The sequence below is a fragment of the Larus michahellis genome, chromosome 19 (genome assembly GCF_964199755.1).
Source record: "Larus michahellis chromosome 19, bLarMic1.1, whole genome shotgun sequence".
NCBI classification, from domain to species: domain Eukaryota; kingdom Metazoa; phylum Chordata; class Aves; order Charadriiformes; family Laridae; genus Larus; species Larus michahellis.
The window spans coordinates 4,597,497-4,618,242 of NC_133914.1; the positions used below are offsets into that span (position 1 = coordinate 4,597,497).

The following is a 20,746-nucleotide window of genomic DNA, read 5'->3' on the forward strand; positions in this document are numbered from 1 at the left end:
CCCGAGGAGGGGTGGGATGGGGGCTCTGGGACCCGAATTTCTGCGGCGGCTTTAATCCTGCCCATGCTGTGCTGGAGGCCAGGCCCCGGGGGGGGGCCGGGGAGGGGGTGGGGGGTGTTGGAGGGGGTCTGAGGCCACGGTAATGGGCTGCAGGGCCCCTGGTGCGGGGGCGAGGAGGTGGGAAGGTGATGGGGGGGGGGGGTGTGCAGCTGTGGGGGGCAGTCGGGGCCTGCCAGTCACCAGGGGGATGGCGGGGGGGGGTGGTGACAAGAGGGGCTGAGTATTTTGGGGGGGGGGGCATTTCACGCCATCGATGGCCCCCCCCCTCCGTCGTGGGTTGCTTGCAAAGAAAAAAGGGGGATGTGCACACTCACACCCCCCCCCCCACCCCAAACTATGGCTTACTGGGGAGGTTTAACTGGTTTGACTGGTCTCTCGTGCAGGGTTGGGGGGGGGGACAGGTGCCAGCACCCCTCTGCACGCCGGCGGGTGCGGGAGGTGGGTGCTTCTTTATTCCCCCCCCAGCCCCGCTGTGCCCACCCACCGCGGGAAACTGAGGCAGCACCGGGGACAGAACGCGGGTGACACTTTTTGGGTGCCGTCTCTGTTCCGGGGTTTGGGGGGGGGGGGCGGGACACCCCCGTGTGCCGCCAGTAAACAGGATACGAGCGGGCTGCGGTGGGGAGGCAGCGGCAGCAGCGTCCCAGCCCCCGGTGACAACCGGTACGTGCGTGTGTGTGCCCCCCCTCCCAGACCCCCCCACTGGGTGCAGGGTGCTGGGGGGGGTGTTGCAAGATCCCCCTCCCCAGCGTGGGGAGCGGGGTGCTGGGAGCCGGAGGGGGGGTGTCCAGGTGGTGTGTGGGGTCCCCAGTGTGTGATGTGGGGGGGGTGCAGATGGTGGGGGGTCCCCAGTGTGTGATGTTGGGGGGAGGGGGGTCCCTGGTGTTGGCTTGGTGGGGGGGGGGGGCTGTGGTGGGGGTGGCACCCAGCCCACCCGCTGTCACCGGTGTGCTGGGGGCTGTCTGTGACATCCCCCCCGCCGCCGCCCCAGGGTTGGGGCAGGGACAGCCGTGGGGCTGGGGGGCAGAGCTGAGACAGGGCCACCCGTGGGGCAGGACAGGGCGACCCACAGGGCTGGGATAGGGGCACCCGTGGGGCTGGGACGGGACCCCCCCCGTGGGGCTGGGGACAGGGCTACCTGTGGGGCAGGCACAGAGTCACTGTCAGGGCTGGGGACAAGGGCCACTGGGGTCCGAGCCCCACCGTGGAGGTGAGAGCCCCACGGCCGCGCCGGGGTGCAGCCGTGCCGTTGCTCACGTGCCAGTGGGGTGCCGGGGGGGGGGGGGACAGGGGACAGGGGACCGATCCCATCCCACCGCTGCTGCAATTTCCTGCCCTGGCATCCCACGCCGGGCAACGCTTTCCCAACGCCGGGGGCCAGGAAGGGCAGCGGTGAGGCAACGCCGGGCCGTGGGGCAAGAGCCCCTGCCGCACCCTCTGCCCTGGCAGCTGCGATGAGCTGAGTACGGTCTCAGCCCGGTTCGGTCTCAGCCCATCGTGGGCGGGGGTGGGGGGGAGGGCAGCTGAGCCCCCTTTCGCCACCCGTCTCGGGGCCGCGGCACCTGATGAAACCCGTGGGAAAGCAGGCAGGGGCAGAGCTGGCCCTGGGCAAACACCCTTGGCAAACACGGGCCGCGGGCAGGACGCCGGCGGCGGGGCAGGGTTGGCCCTGGCACGGGGCCGGCAGCGGGGCCTGGCAGCAGGAGGAGCGACAGAGCTTCCCTGAGCTGGCCCGGGGGATCGCCCCTGCCCCTTCCCTCCCCACCTTCGGCATCGTCCCACCCCTCAGCTTGTCCCCGTTGGGGGGGGTCCCGGGGGTGGTTTTGGGGTGCAATGTGTGTGTGTGGGGGGGTGTTACGCTGAGCTTCCGCTCCATCTCTTCGCAGAGGGTGAGGATGATTCCCACCCCAACGTGGCCCCGAGAGCCCTCTCCAGATGCTGGCGTCGCTGGTGCATGCCCGGCACGCTGAGCCCCCCCGGCTGCAGCCCCCCGTTTCTCGGCACCCAGCACCCCGGGGTGCCCCCGCCGTGTCCCCCCGCCCCGCCATGGCGCTGGAGCTGGGGGCCGAGGCGCTGCTGGACCTGAGCTTCCTGACGGAGGAGGAGCGGCGCGCCATCGGCGAGGTGCTGCGCCGCGACTGGCAGCTCCGCCGGCGTGAGGAGGGGCGCATCAGGTGAGGTGGGGGGGTCCCCTCTTCAGCGTCACCCTTGGGGACAGCGTGAACGTCCCCCAAGAAGAGCCAGCCTGGGGTCCGTCACCCTTGGGGATGGCGTGAAGCCCCCCTGGAGTAGCCAGCCTGGGGTCCGTCACCCTTGGGGATGGCGTGAAGCCCCCCAAGAACAGCCTGGGGTCTGTCACCCTTGGGGACGGCGTGAAGCCCCCCAAGAACAGCCTGGGGTCTGTCACCCTTGGGGACGGCGTGAAGCCCCCCTGGAGCAGCCAACGTGGGGCCCGTCACCCTTGGGGATGGTGTGAAGCCCCCCAAGAACAGCCTGGTACCCGTCACCCCTGGGGACGGTGTGAGCCTCCCCACCCCCCTACCCCCCCCAAGAGCAGTCAGCCTGGGGTCCGTCACCCTTGGGGACGGTGTGAAGCCCCCCAAGAACAGCCTGGGGTCCGTCACCCTTGGGGATCACGTTAAAGCCCCCCAGGAGCAGCCAGCGTGGGGCCTGTCACCCTTGGGGACAGCGTGAACCCCCCCAAGAACAACCAGCCTGGGGTCCGTCACCCTTGGGGACGGTGTGAAGCCCCCCAAGAACAGCCTGGTACCCGTCACCCCTGGGGACGGTGTGAACCCCCCCACCCCCACCACCCCCCCCAAGAGCAGTCAGCCTGGGGTACGTCACCCTTGGGGACGGCGTGAAGCCCCCCAGCAGCAGCCAGCCTGGCATCTGTCACCCCTGGGGACAGATCAGCCAGGCTGGGGGGTCCCCTGGGGACGGGGGCACCCATTGAGCCCAGCCAGGCTGAAGCCCTGCGGTGGGTGACGCTGGCATCGGGGAGGTCCCAAACCCTCTGGGAGACAGTGGCTGCTGTCCCCAGGGCTACTTGTGGTGGCTCCATCAGCCCATCATCAGTCCCCCAGGGTGATGGGGGACGGTGGCGCAGGGGTCGATGGCAGCAGCCGGGGGTGGGGGGTGGGGGGACAGGATGGGGACACCCAACGCTGCCCTCCTGCCGCCAGCAAGCTCCGCAAGTCGGTGTCGGACCCGGCGCGGCTGAGGACCCTCACCGGGGACTGGTTCTGCGACGCCCGCGCCCAGCGCCACCGCCACCACCTGGGCTCCGACCTCGTCCGAGCCTCCATCCGCCGCAGGAGGCGGCCCCGGGGTAGGCGAGGGATGGGGGGGGACGCCGAGGCGGTGGGGGGGGGGACACCGGGGGCCAGGGCTCAGCCCGCTCAGGTCCCCGCCGTGTCCCCAGGAGCGGGGGACCCGGAGTGTGGCCCCAGCCTGGGCGAGCTGGAAGCCATCAGCGAACCGCTGGCGGAGGAGAAGGAGGATGAGGATGGTGTGGCGGAGCCGGAGGAGAGGTGAGGGGGGTGGTGGGGGGGTGTCTCTCACCCCACGGGTGCCCCAGGGGTGGTGGCATCTCTTGTTGGTACCCTGCTGCGGGTGGCCCGGCCCTGGGGTGGCCGGGGGGGAGCTGGAGGTGGGGAAGTGGGAGCAGAGCCCGTGGTGAAGGGGATGGTGCAGCCAGAGCTGCATGTCCCAGTGTCTGTCCGCCGTCCTGCTGCCTGTCTGTCTGTCCATCATCCTACTGTCTGTCTGTCTGTCCATCATCCCGCTGTCTGTCTCTCCGTTGTCCTACTGTCTCTGTCCACTGTCCCACTGTCTGTCTGTCCACCATCCCGTTGTCTGTCTGTCCAGCGTCCTGCTGTCTCTGTCTCTCCATCGTCCCGCTGTCTGTCTGTCCACTGTCCCGCTGTCTGTCTCTCCATCACCCTCCTGTCTGTCTGTCCATCATCCTGCTGTCTGTCTCTGTCTGTCTACCATCCTGCTGTCTGTCTGTCCACCATCCTGCTGTCTCTGTCTCTCCATCATCCCGCTGTCTGTCTGTCCACTGTCCTGCTGTCTGTCTCTCCATCACCCTGCTGGCTGGCTGTCCATCATCCCGCTGTCTGTCTGTCCATCATCCCACTGTCTGTCTGTCTGTCTGTCCACCATCCTGCTGTCTCTGTCTCTCCATCGTCCCGCTGTCTGTCTGTCCACTGTCCCGCTCTGTCTCTCCATCACCCTGCTGTCTGTCTGTCCATCATCCCGCTGTCTGTCTGTCCATCATCCCACTGTCTGTCTGTCTGTCCACCATCCTGCTGTCTCTGTCTCTCCATCACCCTGCTGTCTGTCTGTCCATCATCCCGCTGTCTGTCTGTCCACTGTCCCGCTCTGTCTCTCCATCACCCTGCTGTCTGTCTGTCCATCATCCCACTGTCTGTCTGTCCATCGTCCCACTGTCTGTCTGTCTGTCCGTCCATCATCCCACTATCTGTCCATCATCCCACTGTCTGTCTGTCCATCATCCCACTGTCTGTCTGTTCATCGTCCCGCTGTCTGTCTGTCCACTATCCCGCTCTCTGTCTCTCCATCACCCTGCTGTCTGTCTGTCTGTCTGTCTGTCCGTCCACTGCTGGTGGTGGGGGGGGAAGGACAGAAAGCGCTCGTTAGCCTGATGCCTTGTGGAGAGAGACTAATTATCCTCTCTTCTCGCAGCCCCCCTACGGAGGAGGCGCCGGCGGCCGCGGAGCCCCAGGTTGGTGCCTGGTTGGGGCCGGGGGGGGGTGTGGGGGGGTGTGGGGGGGGTTGAACCTGCAGCCGGTACCCGACGCCCCGGTGATGGGCTCGCTCAGCGGGTCACCCCCGAGCCGCAGCGTCACCCCGGGACATTGTCGTGGGGGCCAGCCTTGTGCGTGCCCTCGCAAAGCGTGGTCCTGAGCTGCGCGGGGTGGGGAGCGATGGGGGGGGGGGGGCGGGAAGTCCCATGGGATGGCCCCCACCCCATCCCCGGGGACCCAGAGGGGCTGGACCGAGGGGTGCGGGGGGGGGATGACAGGAGGGTGCCCGTTCTCACCCTCTCCCCTGTGTCCCACCTCACAGCCCAGCCCCACGGCCCCGGCTCCGGAGGGGACGGCGGTGTCACAGCAGCAGGGTGACATCCCGACGAGGGAGCAGGACACCCCAGCCCAGCCAGGTAACCGTGATGGGGGGGGGGACGGACGGACGGTGAGATCTGGGGGGGGGTTGGAGCCCCCCCAGCACTGCTTACCAGCCTCCTACCTCCTCCCAGCCCTCCCCAACCCGGCCCCCCCATCCCTCGCTTGCCTGGCTGAAAAAAGGGGACACCCCCTCCTCCCCCCCATCCATCCCTGCCACGTTGGGACCCCCCCACCCACCCACACGGTGGCCTTGCAGGTGACACGGTGGGTGGGAACCCCTTCGGCACGTCCAGCGCGGAGGAAGACGAGGAGGAGACCGACTCCGCACACAGCGGCCCCGATGCTGGGCAGGTGGGCTGGGGGGGGCTGTGTGGGGCTGGGGGGCTGTATGGGGCTGGGGGGGCTGTATGGCGTTGGAGGGGGCTGAATGGGGCTCGGTGGGGGGCTGTATGGCATTAGGGGGGTCTGTATGGGGTTATATGGGGTTGGAGGGGGCTGTGTAGGGCTGGGGAGGGCTGTATGGGGTTGGGGGGTCTGTATGGGGTTGGAGGGGGCTGTATGGGGCTGGGGAGGGCTGTATGGGGTTGGGGGGGGCTGTATGGGGCTGTATGGGGTTGGAGGGGGCTGTGTGGGGCTGGGGGGCTGTATAGGGCTGGGGGGGCTGTATGGCATTGGAGGGGGCTGAATGGGGCTGGGGGGGGCTGTATGGCATTAGGGGGGTCTGTATGGGGTTATATGGGGTTGGAGGGGGCTGTGTGGGGCTGGGGAGGGCTGTATGGGGTTGGAGGGGGCTGTGTGGGGCTGGGGAGGGCTGTATGGAGCTGTTGGGGGGGCTGTATGGCATTAGGGGGTCCGTATGGGGCTGTATGGGGTTGGAAGGAGCTGGAGGGGCCTGTATGGGGCTCGGGGGGAGCTGTATGGGGTTGGAGGGGGCCGTATGGGGTTTGGGAGGGCTGTACGGGGCTGGAGGGGGCTCTGTGGGGCTGTATGTGTCTGGGGAGGGCTGTATGGGGCTGTATGGGCTTGGGGGGGCTGGAGGGGGCTGTATGGGGGTGGAGGGGGCTGTATGGTGCTCTATGGGGCAGGGGGGGCTGTCTGGGCCACGAAAGCCAGCACGGCACAGGCTGTGCCCGAGCACCAGCCACTTGCCGGGAGCTGGGTGCCCTCGGGAGCCCGCCCTGGGGCTGGGGGGGGGGCGACGGGGCGGGGGGTTGTGCTGACCCCGCTTTGCTTTACATTGCCAGGGGTCCAGGACCCCCCGCATGGCTCAGGCGTCCCCGGGCCGGGGGTCCCCGCAGAACGGCCACGCGCCCCCGCGCAGCCTCTTGACCACCAGCTCCTCCGTGTCCAGCCTCAGCTCCTCCACGGTAGGGGGTTGGGGGAGCTGGGGGGGGCTGGAGGGGGGCGGGGGGCAGGGGGAAGTCACCTCTCCAGCTCCCCCCCCACCCCTTAACCCTGTCCCCGCAGCTGAGCGGCAGCCTGATGAGCCTGTACAGCGAGGGGGAGCTGGGCAGCGTGGCCGTGCGGGGCTGCGTCCAGTTCTCCCTCCGCTACGACCCGGCCAAGAAGGAGCTGCAGGTCCACGTGCTGCGGTGCCGGGAGTTGGCCGAGGCCAAGAAGCAGCGCTCGGACCCGTGAGTCCCCCGTCCCCATCCCCCCCCCCCCACCTCCCCGAGCCGTAACGCCCATGGCTGGTAGCCGTGCCCGCCCCCCACACTTCAATTTTTTGGCTCCAGGTACATCAAGACGTACCTGCTGCCGGATAAGTCCAACCGCAGCAAGCGCAAGACCACGGTGCGGAAGAGGAGCTTGGATCCCATCTTCAATGAGACCCTCAAGGTTTCTAACTCTGCTTTGGGGTGGTTTTTGGGGGGTGGTCCCCCTGGTTCAAGGGGGGATCATAGAATCATTTAGGTTGGAAAAGACCCTTGGGATCATCGAGTCCAACCATCAACGCCACTCTACACAGTTCTCCCCTACACCATATCCCCCAACCCCACATCCAAACGAGTCTTAAACACATCCAGGGATGGTGACTCCACCACCTCCCTGGGCAGCCTGTTCCAGTGTCTGACCACTCTTTCTGGGAAAAATTTTTTCCTAACGTCCAGCCTAAACCTCCCCTGCTGCAGCTTGAAGCCATTCCCTCTTGTTCTATCACTAATGACCTGTGAGAAGAGACCAGCACCAACCTCCCTACAATGGCCTTTCAAGTAGTTGTAGAGAGCGATGAGGTCTCCCCTCAGCCTCCTCTTCCTCAAACTGAACAGACCCAGCTCCTTCAATCGCTCCTCGTAAGATTTATTCCCCAGGCCCTTCACCAGCTTCGTTGCCCTCCTCTGCGCTCGCTCCAGCACCTCGAGATCTCTCCCGTATTGAGGTGCCCAGAACTGGACACAAGACTCAAGGGGTGGCCTCGCCGGCGCTGAGCACAGGGGGACAATCACCTCCCTGCTTCTGCCGGTCTCACTATTTCTACTACAAGCCAGGATGCCATTGGCCCTCTTGGCCACCTGGGCACACTGCTGGCTCATGTTCCGCCGCTTGGCAATTAGAACCCCCAGGTCCTTTTCTGCTGCCCCCAGCCTGTGGCGCTGCGTGGGGTTGTTGTGGCCCAAGCGCAGGACCCGGCACTTGGCCTTGTTGAAGCTCATTCCGCCCATCGAGCCAATCTATCCAAGTCTCTCTGTAGAGCCTAAAGGTAACCTCGCCCTGTGGGTGTCCCCTCCCCACCAGTACAAGCTGGAGAAGAGGGACCTGCAGGGTCGGACCCTGAACCTCTCGGTGTGGCACCACGACAGCCTGGGCAGGAACCTCTTCCTAGGGGAGGTGGAAATCGCGCTGGGCACCTGGGACTGGGCCAACACGAGTCCCGAGTGGTTCAGCCTCCAGCCCCGGGTGAGTCCTCAGCACCCCCCAGCTCTCCTCCCCACCCCACCCCACCGCATCCCCCCATAACCCCCCTGTCCGTCCTCCTCAGATGCCCATCTCCTCGGACGGCCTCACCAGCCGGGGCAACCTCAACTTGGCACTGAAGTTCATCCCCGCGGGCTCGGAAGGTGAGGGGTGCCCGTGGGGTGGGTAGGGGGGGTGGGGAGGGTCCAGCGTGGCGGAGTGCCCCTGACACCCCCCCCGCCTTCTCCTGCAGGCGGGGGGATGCCACCCACGGGCGAGCTGCACATCTGGGTGAAGGACGCTCAGAGCCTCATCCCCCTGCAGAGCGGCACCGTGGACGCCTTCGTGCAGTGGTAAGGGGGGAGGGTGGCACCCGTGGGGGCACCCAGAGGGGCTGGGGGGGGGTGCGTGTGTCACCCTCACCCCGCTGTCACCCCCACCCCCTCCTCAGCTACGTGCTGCCGGACGACAGCAAGGCGAGCCGGCAGAAGACGCGGGTGGTGAAGAGGAGCCTCAACCCTCTCTTTAACCACACCATGGTGTACGACGGCTTCCAGGCCAAGGACCTGGCCGAGGCGTGCGCCGAGTTCACCCTCTGGCACCACGAAGCCTTTGCCAAGCGCCAGCTGGGGGGCATCCGGCTCAGCCTGGGCACAGGTAGGGAGTGTGTGTGTGTGTGTTGGGGGGGGAACCCGGGCACCCCAGGGGGCGGTGGGGGTGGCAGTGGCATGGCCTGGGGGGGTGACGGCGGCGGTGTCTCCGCAGGGAGCAGCTACGGGTTGCCGGTGGGCTGGATGGACTCGACGGCGGAGGAGCGGGGGGTGTGGGGGCGGCTGCTCCAGCAGCCCGGACAGTGGGTGGAAGCGCTGCTGCCCCTGAGGACCAACCTGGTCCCCCGGGCATAGCCCCCCTGACCCCCCCATGGACAACCCGGTGCCAGTGAGACTGTGGGACACGGGAGGGGGGACAGAGCTGAGCCTGGAGCATCGCCGTGCGGGGCTGGGGTGTGTGGCCCCCCCGCACCCTTCCAGCAATGAAGCGGCACCGGAGGGCACATTGGGTGGCTCTTTATTGCCCTGTGGACCCCGACTTCTCCCTCCGGAGCGGGGCTGGAGACGCTGCCTCTGCCTGCTCCCGCTGTGGGGGTGTCCCTTCTGTCACCATCCTGCCAGCCCCCCTGGCTGGGTCCCCCAAGGACGTGTCACAGCCCGGGGGGGGCTCACTCCCCTTCGCCTGGGCGAGGGTCCAGCGATGCTCCAGGATGGCTGCCCAGAGGCGGTACGCCGGCCCCCGCCTGCAGGGACACGGGGGATATTGGAGGGAGGGGACCACCGCGTGTCTGTCCCTCCCCCAGCGCTGCCACCCAGCTTTCCCCACCCCGTCCAGGCCCCCCCGGGAGGGACAACAGGGGCTGGGGGTACCTGATGCCCACGTAGAAGAGGTCATCACGGGTGGCACAGCCCAGCAGGTCCCGCAGGGTGAAGCCGTGGGAGAGGAGCTGCGGGAGGTGGCGGGGGGCTTTGATGGGTGGGGGGGGGTTCCCCTGCTCATGCTGGGGAGCCCCAACCCCCAGCCCCCCCCATAGCTCTGTGTGCCAAGGGGCCGCGGGCCTCACCGTGGCCGTGGTGGCCAAGTCCGTGCCGTGCTGCTGCAGCCACTCGAGGAGCAGGGGGTCAGCCTGGCCCTGGGGGGGCTGGGGGTCTGGGGGGGAGCGATCCTGCCCCAGGGTGAAGCACCCCATGGGGCCCTCCCCACTGCGCTGGGGCCGTCTGGGGACGGCGATGTCATCGTTCCCGGAGCAAAGCACCCGCTGCATCAGCCGCTGCCACTCTTGCTCCTTCTCGGCCAGCTCCTGGAGGAGCCTGGGGGAGAGCGGAGCAGGGACTGACACCCGGGGGCAGGGGGGGACACGGTGTGGCAGCCAGGGAGAGAGAAGCCCAGGGACCAGCGAAGCCCTACCTGCCCGTCTCCGTGCGGAGGCGGCAGAGCTGTGCCACCAGTGCCGAGGGTGGCTGCAGGGAGGGCAGGGGGGCCACCTGGGTGCTGGGGTCGGTGCTGAGCCCCAAATTGGTGCTGTCCTGCTGGGGTTGGCTCCTGGGGATGGCCAGCCTTGGTGGCACGGCGTCGTCCTCGTCACTCGTGTCCTTGGTGCCTTCCCCCCGCAGGCAGCTGGCCTTCAGTCCCAGGTCTGCGGTGGCAGAGGCAGTGGCGGGCACAGAGAGGTGACCGATGGCCTCGGACCCCGAAGCACCGGGGAGAAAACGGGGAGCTGGGCCCAGCCAAGGCTGCCCCAGTGGTAGCCTCCCCCCCACCTCCCTTTCCCAGCACCCCAAAATCCCCCAGCCCACCCTGGGCCAGCCACCCTCTTCCTGCACCCACCTGGCCACGATGGTGGGACCCAGACCCACATGCCAGCCGTCCCCCAGTGCCACCCACCTCTTGCCAGCACGGTGAAAGCCGCCTGCACCGCCTGGCTCACGGCATCGTCCAGCGCAAACATCCAGTGGGGTTTGATGTGGTGCTGGCGCAGCACCCGTCTCACCTGGAAGGGGCAGAGCTGTGCCGGGGCATCACCCCCTTTGGGGCATCACTGTGCCAGGGGCATCACCATGCCAGGAGCAGCACCTACGCCAGGGCATCACCCGCACCAGGGCATTGCCATGCCAGGGGCATCACCTGAACCAGGGCATCATTTGCACCACGGCATCACCCTCACCAGGGCATGGCCGTGCCAGGGGCATCACTTGCACCGGGGCATCACTGTTCTGGGGGCATCACCGTTCTGGGGGCATCACCCGCACCAGGGGCATCATGCACACCGGGGCGTTGCCGTACCAGGGGCATCACCTGCACCAGGGCATCACCCTCACCATGGGCATCACCCTCACCAGGGCACTGCCATGCCAGGGGCATCACCTGAACCAGGGCATCACTTGCACCACGGCATCACCCATTCCATGGCATCACCAGCACCAGCACATCACCCTCACCAGGGCATCGCCGTGCCAGGGGCATCACTTGCACTGGGGCATCACTGTTCTGGGGGCATCACCCCCACCAGGGCATCACCTGCGCCAGGGCATTGCTAAGCCAGGGGCATCACCTGAACCAGGACATCACTTGCATCACGGCATCACCCACTCCAGGGCATCACTGTGCCAGGGCATCACCAGCACCAGCGCATCACCCTCACCAGGGCATCGCTGTGCCAGGGCATCACCAGCACCAGCGCATCACCCTCACCAGGGCATCGCTGTGCCAGGGCATCACCAGCACCAGCGCATCACCCTCACCAGGGCATCGCCGTGCCAGGGGCATCACCTGCACCAAGGACATCACCTCACCAGGGCATCGCCGTGCCAGGGGCATCACCTGCACCAAGGACATCACCTCACCAGGGCATCGCCGTGCCAGGGGCATCACTTGCACTGGGGCATCACTGTTCTGGGGGCATCACCTGCACCAGGGTATCACTGTGCTGGGAGCATCACCCTCACCAGGGGCATCAGACGCACCAGGGCATTGCCGTGCCAGGGGCATCACCCTCACCAGGGCATCACCATGCCGGGGGCATCACTCTCACCAGGGCACCACCTGCACCAGGGCGTTGCCGTGCCAGGGCCATCACCCTCACCAGGACATCACCGTGCCGGGGGCATCACCCACTCAGCACCCTACCACCCCAGCCCGGGCACTCACCGCCGCCTGGAAGCCGAAGAGGGGAGCCTGGAGGTGGGGGAGGCTCAGCCCCTCTGCCCGCAGCCGGCTCTGCAGTGCCAGGAGGTCCTGGCACAGCTGGTGCTGGCTGGGGCGCTGGATGTAGCTCCGCAGGCAGCTCAGCAGCCGAGCGAGATGCTCCGAGCCCAACCTCGCACCCGCCGTGCCCTGCGTGGGCAAAGGAGATGCTCGGGGGCTGCCGTCATGCCCCACCCCATACCCCGGGCACCCAGCACCCACCTGGCTCTCCTCCAAGGCGGTGACGATGGCGGGTGCCTCGGCGGTGAGGACGCGGTGCAGGGTGGCCCGGCGCTTGCTGTCCTTCCGCAGGAGGAACCCGTCCCCGCTCTCTTCAGGGGAGGACGAGCGCAGGCTGCGGTCGGAGCCGGCCGAGCCCTGGGCAGTGCTGGGGGCAGGCGGGCAGGGTTGGCACTGTGTGTGTGTGTATGTGTCCCCCCCCCCGCCCCACCCTCACGCATTTAGGATGACGTTATTGGGCGTGGGAGAGGGCATGGGGGACCCCCTGCCCGCCCCCCAAGCTGTGATGGGGAGGGATGGGATGCTCTGGCACAAGACGGGGGGCATCGCGGGGCACAGTGCTGGCACATGGCAGGGGGCGTGGGTGTCACGGGAGGCTGAAAGCCAACCCCCCCACCTCCCCCCACCCCGGGGTCCCTCCACCCCACCATGCCCAGGATGTCCTACCCTGAGTAGCTGCGGCTGGAGGTTGCCTCACCGGGGTGGCACGGGAGCAGGGGGCTGCCCGCTGTGCCCCTCACCAGGGCATCCTGCCTGGCCGAGGAACATCCCCTGCTCCCATCGCTGCCCTCCACACCCCCGTCCCGCTGCCTAAAGTCGGGGGGATCACCTGCCGGGGAGGTGATAGACATGGAGATGGTTATTAGCAGCTCATGCCAGCGCCCCCCCCTGCCCCCCGCCTATTTTGCCCCCCCCTCCCTCAGACTCACCCCCCGCCGGGGGCAGGGGCCGGCTGCGGGCCCTCCTGGCATGGGCGAGGAAGGGGTCCCGCAGCAGCATGGCGGCCGTGGCCCGCTCAGCCGGGTCGGCCTGGAAGCAGCGCAGGAGGAACCTCTTGGCTTTGTCCGACATGGACTCGGGCACCTCCGGGTGCATCTTGAACATCCCCACCTGGAGGGAGGGGAGGCTGCAAAGGGGCCGGCCAACCCCGGGGAGGGGGGGCAATTTCAAGGCTGGGGAATCCCCCGCCACCCCCTCCCCAACCCCATGGGTACCTTGAACAAGGCAGCCTGGGGGCTACCCAGCTCGTAGAAGGGGGGTTTGCCCGTGGCCATCTCGATGACGGTGCAGCCCAAGGACCAGATATCTGCTGGCTTCCCATAGCCCCATGGCCCCTGGTCGATGATTTCTGGGGCCATGTACTGCAGGGTGCCTGGGGGGAGGATGAGGAGGGGGCGAGAGGAGCCTGTATCCATCACCCAACACCCGCCCCGGATGGGTTCTCCTCTCCTCCTCCTCTTCTCCTCCTCCCTGCGGCAGGTACAAGGCTGCAGACCCCATCATCTCCTGGTCCTCAGCATCCCACCATCCCCACCTTGGGGGAACACTGTCCCCAGCCCCGGGCTGCCTTACCCGTGAAGGTCTCGGCGCTGGGGCTGATGCCCGCCAGCCTCTTGGAGGTACCGAAGTCGGAGATCTTCAGCACCCCACTGTACGTGTTGATGAGGACGTTGTCTCCCTGGCGCGAGAAGGGCGCCCCAAAATAAAACCAAAGCCACAAAAAGCTCCTGGAGCTCGAGCATCACCGTTGGGCATCACCCCAGGGGCTTTGGGCATGGAGGGGCAGCTCCTGGCTGCCCAATGACCTTTGAGATGGTCAGGCCTCCTGCCCCCAGGAGGGGTGATGCCTCCCACCCCCTCACCTTGATGTCGCGGTGCACGATGTGGTTATCGTGGAGGTAGCTGAGCCCGGCGAGGATCTGGCGGGTGTAGAAGATGATGGTGGGTTCGTTGTCCTTCAGGGGTCCCCACTTGGAGCGCAGCAGGGACGAGAGGCTGCCTGGAGGCGGGGGGATGGGGGGAACACAGAGTGGGGCAGCACCCCCAATTTAGACCCTACATACAGCCACGTGTCCCCATTTGACCCCCAAATCCCGTCCCCAGCGCTACCCACCTCCCGGCACCTCCTCCATGAAGATCTTGATGAAGCCGTCCTGGCTGACGGAGCCCAGGTACCGCACGATGTTCCTGTGCCGCAGGTGCTTGTGCAAGGCGATCTCCTCGTGCAAGGGCTGCGAGTACCTGCGCAGCGGGACGGGGTGGTGAGGGGGTGCCCAGGCTCCCCTGGGACCGCCCCCCCGCCCCCGTCATGGCACCCACCGGCTGTCCCGCTCCGGGATCTCCTTGATAGCGATGCGCACTTGGTTGTTGAGGCAGCGCCCGGCGTAGACGACCCCGAACGTCCCCCTGCCCAGGACCACCCGCTCGCCCGCCTCCGAGTACTCGTAGCTGTACTGTGAGCAGAGATGCGGGGTGCCAGCCTGCGCCACCCGGTGCCCCATGTGTTCCCCCCCCCCCCCCCGTGTCCCCATCTCACCTCCAGGATGGGCTGCGTGGGGCTGGGCACCTCCTCGCCGCCCGCTGCCTGCTCGGCCAGGAGGGACTGGATCTGGTGGCAGAACCTGCCGGTGGGAAGGCGACGGTCCCGAGCCCCCGTGAGGATGTTGGCGACGTGGCCACCGACCCCCTGCCACACAGGGGCTCCTGGTCCCCATCCCAGTCTGTCCCCCACCAGTGGCATGACCCAGCTGCAGGGGTTGGGTCCCTAGGACACCTCTCCCCCCCCCCAAAATTAAGATAGAGAAGAAATTGCATAATTGCATGCTTCCATCCCTCCCCACCCACCAGGGCGGTGACTGGGGGTCCCCTGTGCCCCCACCAGCAATGTGGGGCTCCCCGTGCCCCCCCAAGCCCCCCGGCTCACCACTGGCAGTGCTGCTGGGAGGGGAAGTAGAGCTGGAAATCCTCCTCCGCCTGCACCACGTAGAGGAAGCAGCCGCGTTCGTCATGTTTGCAGATGCTGGAGGGACAGGACCCGCCACCACCACCCCCCCGCCCCATCAGCGGTGGGGCTGATGCTGCCCATGGGGCAGGTGGAGGGGCTGCAGGCCCATGGCGGGGGGGCATCTTCGGTCCTGCCGGTGAGGGGCAGGGGACATGCTCACCTGACGCCTCGGATGGCCGTAGCCGCGAAGGTCCAGCTTGATGCTGCTTTCTGCAGGAGAATGGGCAGATGAGGAGGGGTTCAGTGGGGACAACCCCCCCCAGGCCCCCCAGCCCCATCCCTACCTCCTCCGTGGGGCAGACGAGGGCGAGTGTCAGGGTGGGATCCTCCGTGCCGCTGCGCAGTGCCAACCGAGCCGGCCGCAGGACCTTGCTGAGCTCCAGGACCAGGACCTGTGGCAGAAGGTGGCAGGGTGGGGGGCTGCGGAATGAGCCCCCCGCACCCACCGGGTCCCCTGCCACATCCCTGCACCCCCATCCTCCCACCAGGGTTGGCACCGGTGGGCTGCTGGCTGCCTCCCCGTCACCCTGGTGAGCCCGGATGACCGGGTGGTCCCCAGGGAGGTTCTGGGGGTGTGGGTGGGGGGGTGGGCTCCGCGTGGCCCCTCACCAGGCAGTGTGGTGCGGCGGCGAAGGGTTGGCACGCCTCGAGGAGGAAGCCCAGCCAGAAATCAGCCAGCTCCTGCCGGGACGAGGGGACCCGCGGGCTCCTCTGGAAGTGTTTGTAGAGCAGGAAGGTCTCCATGACCGAGACCAGGTACCTGCGGGGACGCGAGGGACAAGAGAGGAGAGAGAGACGTCCCCAGCGTCTCCTAAACCCCCCCCAAAACCCCCTCCTGGGCACAGCCACCAGGGACTGGAGACCCAGAGGTTTGCCCGGGTGGGCACACACCGTGCCGTGCCGTGCCATACCAGCCCGGTGCATTGAGCTTGTAGAGCTTCTCAGAGGCTTGGATGACTTTGCCGAGGTCGTTGGCCAGGATGCCAGCTCCCAGGCAAAATCCCACATCCCAGTAGTAGTGCAGCTCCTCCAGGCTGCCCTTGCGACCCTGCAGGCAGCTCAGCTTCACCCCTGGATGCGGGAGCCAGACCCCATCACCCCTCTGCTGCCAACCCCGCACCCGGCCACGGCCGCTCGGGGGGTGCCCCGATGCCGACGGACCCCCGTCCCCAGTGGGTCCTTGTCCCTGACCTGCGGGTGGGCACCCACCGATTTGCTGCAGCTGCGCGGAGGTTTCGAACCGGTGCCCGGCGGCCATGAGGAGGACGGCGGCGTTGATGCCCGCGTGGAGGCTCGGCTCCACCTCGAAGGCTTTGCTGTACCTGGGCAGAGATGCCGGGTGGAGGGTACGGCCTCTGCCACCCCCCCCTTCCCCCAGCCAAAACACTGCTGCGTTGGCATCCCGGAGCGGCCCCCCATGATGGGGAAGCACTCCCAAACCAGAAAAAAAAACAGAAAAGAAGTCAAAATACAAAAGCCCAGCAGGAATTAGCATCCTCTGCCTCAGCATTGCTGCTGAGGGGGGTTGAATGTGGGGCTGCGCCGCCCAGAGACCCCCCCCCCGAGCCCCTTCAAAACCCCCTGGATGGGGAGACGGGCAGGCAGGCGGCTCCCAGCCCCATCCCCAGCCTCACCAGTAGAAAGCCCGGTCCCTCGTCTCGGTGTGGGTGAAGCCGGAGTCGATGAACATATCCTTGTAGACGCGGCCGCACAAGCAGAGGAGGTCGGGGGCAGCCCCCTCCCCGCGCTCCGCCACCGGCAGCAGCACCGACAGGGCCTTCTCCCGGTCCCCGACGCCGTTACGCCTGCGCACACGCCGCCGGCGCTGGGTGACCAGCACCACCAGCATGGCCCCTCGCTCCCCCCGACCCCCCGGCTCCGTGCCATCGGGATACCGGGGGTGCGTGTCACCCCCCTCCCCGCCACCGCTCACCGGCTGAGGGCGAAGGCGTAGTGGAAGCGGACGTTGTGCTGCTCGGCCACGGTGCAGGTCGGCAGCGCCTGGAGGGTCTCCACCAGCGAGATGATGGCATCGTAATCCTGCGGGGACGACGGCGGGGCTGAGCCGGTGGCCCCCAGGCCGCCCGTCCCCAGCTCCGTGGGGTGATGCTCTTCCCGGACCAAGCTCCACCGAGCAAGGACAGGCTGTGGAGCATCCCCCCCAGCCGGCCCCTGGGATGCCGACACGGTCCCCGGGATGTTTCAGTCCCTTCACCTGCACGTCGCGGTAGGAGAGGAGGAGGTTCACCACGATGTCCAGGCTGAGCAGCTCCATGCTGTCCAGGCGCTGCTGGATACGGGCCAGCTCCCGGCTCAGCTGCTCCCCTCGGTACCTCTCCCGTGCCCTCCGGATATCCCGCCGGATCGTCTCCCGAAAATACCCGCTGGGGATGGGGAGGGGGGAAGAGATGTGGGGCTTTTCGGGTGGTAGCAATTCTCCGCCAAGCCCTGCCAGCCTACGGGGGCTCGCCCGCAGCCGGAGCGGGGGGGTGGCAGTACCAGGAGTTGGTGGGGATCCCCTCCAGCAGCTGGACAAGCCGGGCTGACAGCGGGGTGAAGGCGGCCTCTGGCTCGAAGCCGGGCTGGAAAAGCTCCGTCAGGCATTTCACGGCCCCGGTGTTGCAGCAGACGACCTTGTTGTGGGGTGTCACCACGTAGGGGATGAAGGTGTAGCTGCTGCAGAGGTCCTGAGGGAGGGGAGAAGAGGTGAGCGGCTGTGCCAGCCAAGCTGAGAACTCCTCTACTCGTGTCATGGACCAGTCTCCTCTCCGCAAACCTGCCCAGGCCACGCTAATAGAACCACCTTCCATAACTCATTAGCAGGGAAAGACAAACCAGCTTTATCTCTGACTGCCATCATTACACTCCAGAGTGAACATTCCTGGTTCTTTTCAAAACCAGGTACCCCTGTCCGTCCTGCTGCTCCTGGCAATTGCTCTGGGTAAGTGACACGCCCCGCCCCCCCCCCCGCCCTGCATCATCTCAGATGTGGGGAGAGGTCTCGCTCCCTGACTGCAATGTCCACCCTCCGAGGCTGCGCAGAAGCTGCTTGGTGGGGGGAGAGAGGGGCTCAAACCCCCCAGCACCGCAGCAGCGAGCGTGGACACAAGAGACGCACCGAGTTCTTCTGGCAGATGTCCTCCTGGGGAGAGAGAAAGGGAGGGAGGAGGAATTTAACGAGCATCCGCCCCCCGCCCTGGCAAAAGAAATGAGCTGATTTCAGGCTCAGGGATCGGAGTGACCTGGAAAACAGCCAGGGACAGCGAGGGACGGTGGGGCAAGGGACAAGGGACACGGGTGATGTGTGTGTCGTCCCCCCAACCCCGGGCAGGGCTGCAAACGCAGCCGGCTTCTCCTCCAAACCCGGCACAGGGAAGGGGTCTCCAAATGGGTGCTTCCCCGGATCAGGGTGACATCTGGGGACGATTTGAACGTGCTCCCATCCACATTTCCCCCGCCCCCGAGCAGCGAGAATCCCTCCCACCAGCCCCTTCCGTGCGGAGGGTTTCGCTTCCAAGGAATCGGCTTTTCCCACAGAAAAGCACCTGTTCCCAAATTCCCGCCCAGCTGGGGCCAGGGGAGCACCCAGCACCCGGCCCCGGGGCTCACCGGGGTCCCCAGCCACCCCCTCCTCATCCCATGCAGGGAATTCTCTGCCAGAGCAGGATGCGGCTGTGGGAACTCGGCCGAGCTCAGGGGAAGGATGGAGATCCCCCCTCCTGCCGACACGGATGCCCCAGGCTATTCCCACCCTGGAGAAGCAGCACCCGAGGGGCTGGGGTGTCCGTGTCCCCGTCCCCGCTGACCTGCAGGGCCTGGAGGGGGGGCAGGTCATCCTGGCAGCAGAGCAGGACGTTGTGGGACATGTTGAAGCTCTCGCGGACGCCCAGGTGGTAGAAGAGGGAGGGCTGGCAGACGGAGTCGCTCAGCTCCACCACGGCCACGTCTGCGGGCAGCACAGGGGGGATGCTCACCGGAGCGACGCCGGACCCCGGATTCATGGGGCAGGGGAACCAGCCACCCCCAGGTTGGCGGGGGGGGGGGGGCGGTGGCATTCCCAAAGAGAGGGGGTGGCCCCGGCCATTACGGCGCCCGAGGCCACGATGAGGGGCACCCGCTTGCCCCCAGGCACAGGGTGAAACCCTCCACACAAAAAAAACACCCTTTCTGAAATCACACCCCCCCCAACGTGTTAACGCCGGGGAGGAAGATATCCCGGCAAATGTCCAACCAACCTGAAAAGTAAACAGGAGGAAGGCAGAAAAGCAAACAGCGAACCGCCGGGAATTGCGCAGCGGCTAGGGGAAAAGTCTTGGCCCAGATATTCCCGGATAGCTGGGATAAGCCGGTAGAAGAGCAGGGAAAGGAGGGTGACGGAAACCCCACGCCGAGGGAGCGGGTCGCATCCTCACCTGCGTTGTAGAAGCGGTCGAGGGTGGCGGTGTCGCCCAGTGCCAGGGTGTCGAAGGGCAGGGCGTGCAGGCGTGCCCGCAGGTCGCGGCAGGCGTCGCGCAGGCTGCGCAGCGCGGGGCAGGCGGCCGGCTCCCGGCCCAGCACGAAGACGACGCTCAGCGCCCGCCGCCCGCTCGCCCGTCCCCGGGTCCCGCACACTGGTCGGCCCGTGGTACCCGCCACCACCAGCGGGTCCTGCCAGCAGCTCCCAGCGACCGGGGGGGTCCCTGACACCTCCATGGCTGGGGCAGCCCAGACCCGCCGGGGGGGCTCGCACCGACCGAGCCCTTACGTTGCACCGAGTTGCCCCATTCCTCACCGGGAGAGCCCTCGCCTCGCACCGGGCTGCCCTGTTCCTTACCGGGAGAACCCTCGCCTCGCACCGGGCTGCCCTGTTCCTTACCGGGAGAGCCCTCGCCTCGCACCGGGCTGCCCTGTTCCTTACCGGGAGAGCCCTCGCCTTGCACCGGGCTGCCCTGTTCCTTACCGGGAGAGCCCTCGCCTCGCACCGGGCTGCCCTGTTCCTTACCGGGAGAGCCCTCGCCTCGCACCGGGCTGCCCTGTTCCTTACCGGGAGAGCCCTCGCCTCGCACCGGGCTGCCCTGTTCCTTACCGGGAGAGCCCTCGCCTCGCACCGGGCTGCCCTGTTCCTTACCGGGAGAGCCCTCGCCTCGCACCGGGCTGCCCCGCACCACGGTGCCCTATTCCCCCCCTGGGGAGAGCCACCGGGGTCTGCACCGGGCTGCCCTAATTCCCCCCTGGGGAAGCCTGTACCCTGTACCGGGCTGTTCCTCACCGGGATGACCCGTTCGCCATTGGGAAACCCCACACCGGGCTGCCCCGTTTCCCAGTGGGAGAGCTCGCACCGGGCTGTCCCGTTCCCACCAGAGACTCTGCACCGGCCCTGACCCGTTTACCCCCGGGATACTCCAGCCTGGGCTGCTCCGTTCCCACCGGGAGATCCCGCACTGGCCTGACCCGTTCCTTAGCGGGACACCCCGCAATGGGCTGCTCCGTTCCCACCGGGAGACCCTGGACCGGGATGCCCTGTTCCCCCCGGGAGACCCCGCACCAGCCTGCCCCGTTCCCCACCGGGAGAGCTCCCTACCGGACCGGCTCGTCCCAGGAGGGCCCGCCCCGCTCCCCGAGCTCCTTCCCGGGCTCCTCCGCACCGGGGCCGCCCCGCACCGGGCTCCGCTCCGCCCTGCCCTGCCCCGCCCCGGGCACCGGGCGCCGCTTCCGCCTGTCCCGGCCGTGAGTCAACGGCGGCACCGCCTCCCCCCCCGGCCCCCGCCTCATTCCCCCCCCCCACCCCGGGACGGGATGGACCCCCCCCGGCCGGATCCTGATCCCCCGACGGGCACCGGTTGCGAAGGGCCGGTTGCGAAACGGGAGCGAGGGGAAGGGGAAGTTGGGGGGGGGTTGA

At 67.5% G+C, this 20,746-nt stretch overlaps 2 protein-coding genes across 4 annotated transcripts; one reads left to right on the forward strand and one right to left on the reverse strand.

The window, feature by feature from the left end:
• Positions 1 to 618: 618 nt before the first annotated feature.
• SYTL1 (synaptotagmin like 1) lies at positions 619 to 9,143 on the forward strand. The gene is made up of 15 exons (XM_074563196.1): positions 619 to 723; positions 1,947 to 2,234; positions 3,246 to 3,391; positions 3,485 to 3,593; positions 4,771 to 4,810; positions 5,155 to 5,248; positions 5,470 to 5,564; positions 6,458 to 6,580; positions 6,681 to 6,847; positions 6,950 to 7,052; positions 7,950 to 8,111; positions 8,194 to 8,272; positions 8,362 to 8,461; positions 8,560 to 8,765; positions 8,874 to 9,143. The coding sequence occupies exons 2-15, from the start codon at positions 1,996 to 1,998 to the stop codon at positions 9,011 to 9,013; spliced, it is 1,803 nt and encodes a 600-aa protein (XP_074419297.1). The 5' UTR covers positions 619 to 723; positions 1,947 to 1,995; the 3' UTR covers positions 9,014 to 9,143.
• Positions 9,069 to 20,440, reverse strand: MAP3K6 (mitogen-activated protein kinase kinase kinase 6). Of its 3 annotated transcripts, none has more exons than XM_074563193.1 (28): positions 19,281 to 20,440; positions 18,675 to 18,814; positions 17,987 to 18,010; positions 17,368 to 17,555; positions 17,084 to 17,252; positions 16,802 to 16,908; positions 16,503 to 16,673; positions 16,078 to 16,190; positions 15,780 to 15,939; positions 15,478 to 15,628; positions 15,153 to 15,260; positions 15,029 to 15,078; positions 14,788 to 14,883; positions 14,401 to 14,485; positions 14,184 to 14,317; positions 13,978 to 14,105; positions 13,727 to 13,863; positions 13,437 to 13,542; positions 13,079 to 13,236; positions 12,794 to 12,974; positions 12,531 to 12,693; positions 12,066 to 12,231; positions 11,808 to 11,993; positions 10,545 to 10,650; positions 10,068 to 10,296; positions 9,724 to 9,970; positions 9,530 to 9,606; positions 9,069 to 9,402 (listed from the first exon to the last, which is right to left on the reverse strand). In XM_074563193.1, exons 1-28 carry the CDS (start codon positions 19,558 to 19,560, stop codon positions 9,177 to 9,179), a joined length of 4,086 nt encoding a protein of 1,361 aa, XP_074419294.1. In that variant the 5' UTR covers positions 19,561 to 20,440; the 3' UTR covers positions 9,069 to 9,176. The 3 variants fall into 3 exon arrangements, with proteins under 3 accessions (XP_074419294.1, XP_074419296.1, XP_074419295.1); XM_074563195.1 differs by lacking the exon at positions 19,281 to 20,440 and adding an exon at positions 19,104 to 19,178; XM_074563194.1 differs by lacking the exon at positions 17,987 to 18,010.
• Between the last annotated feature and the right edge of the window lie 306 nt (positions 20,441 to 20,746).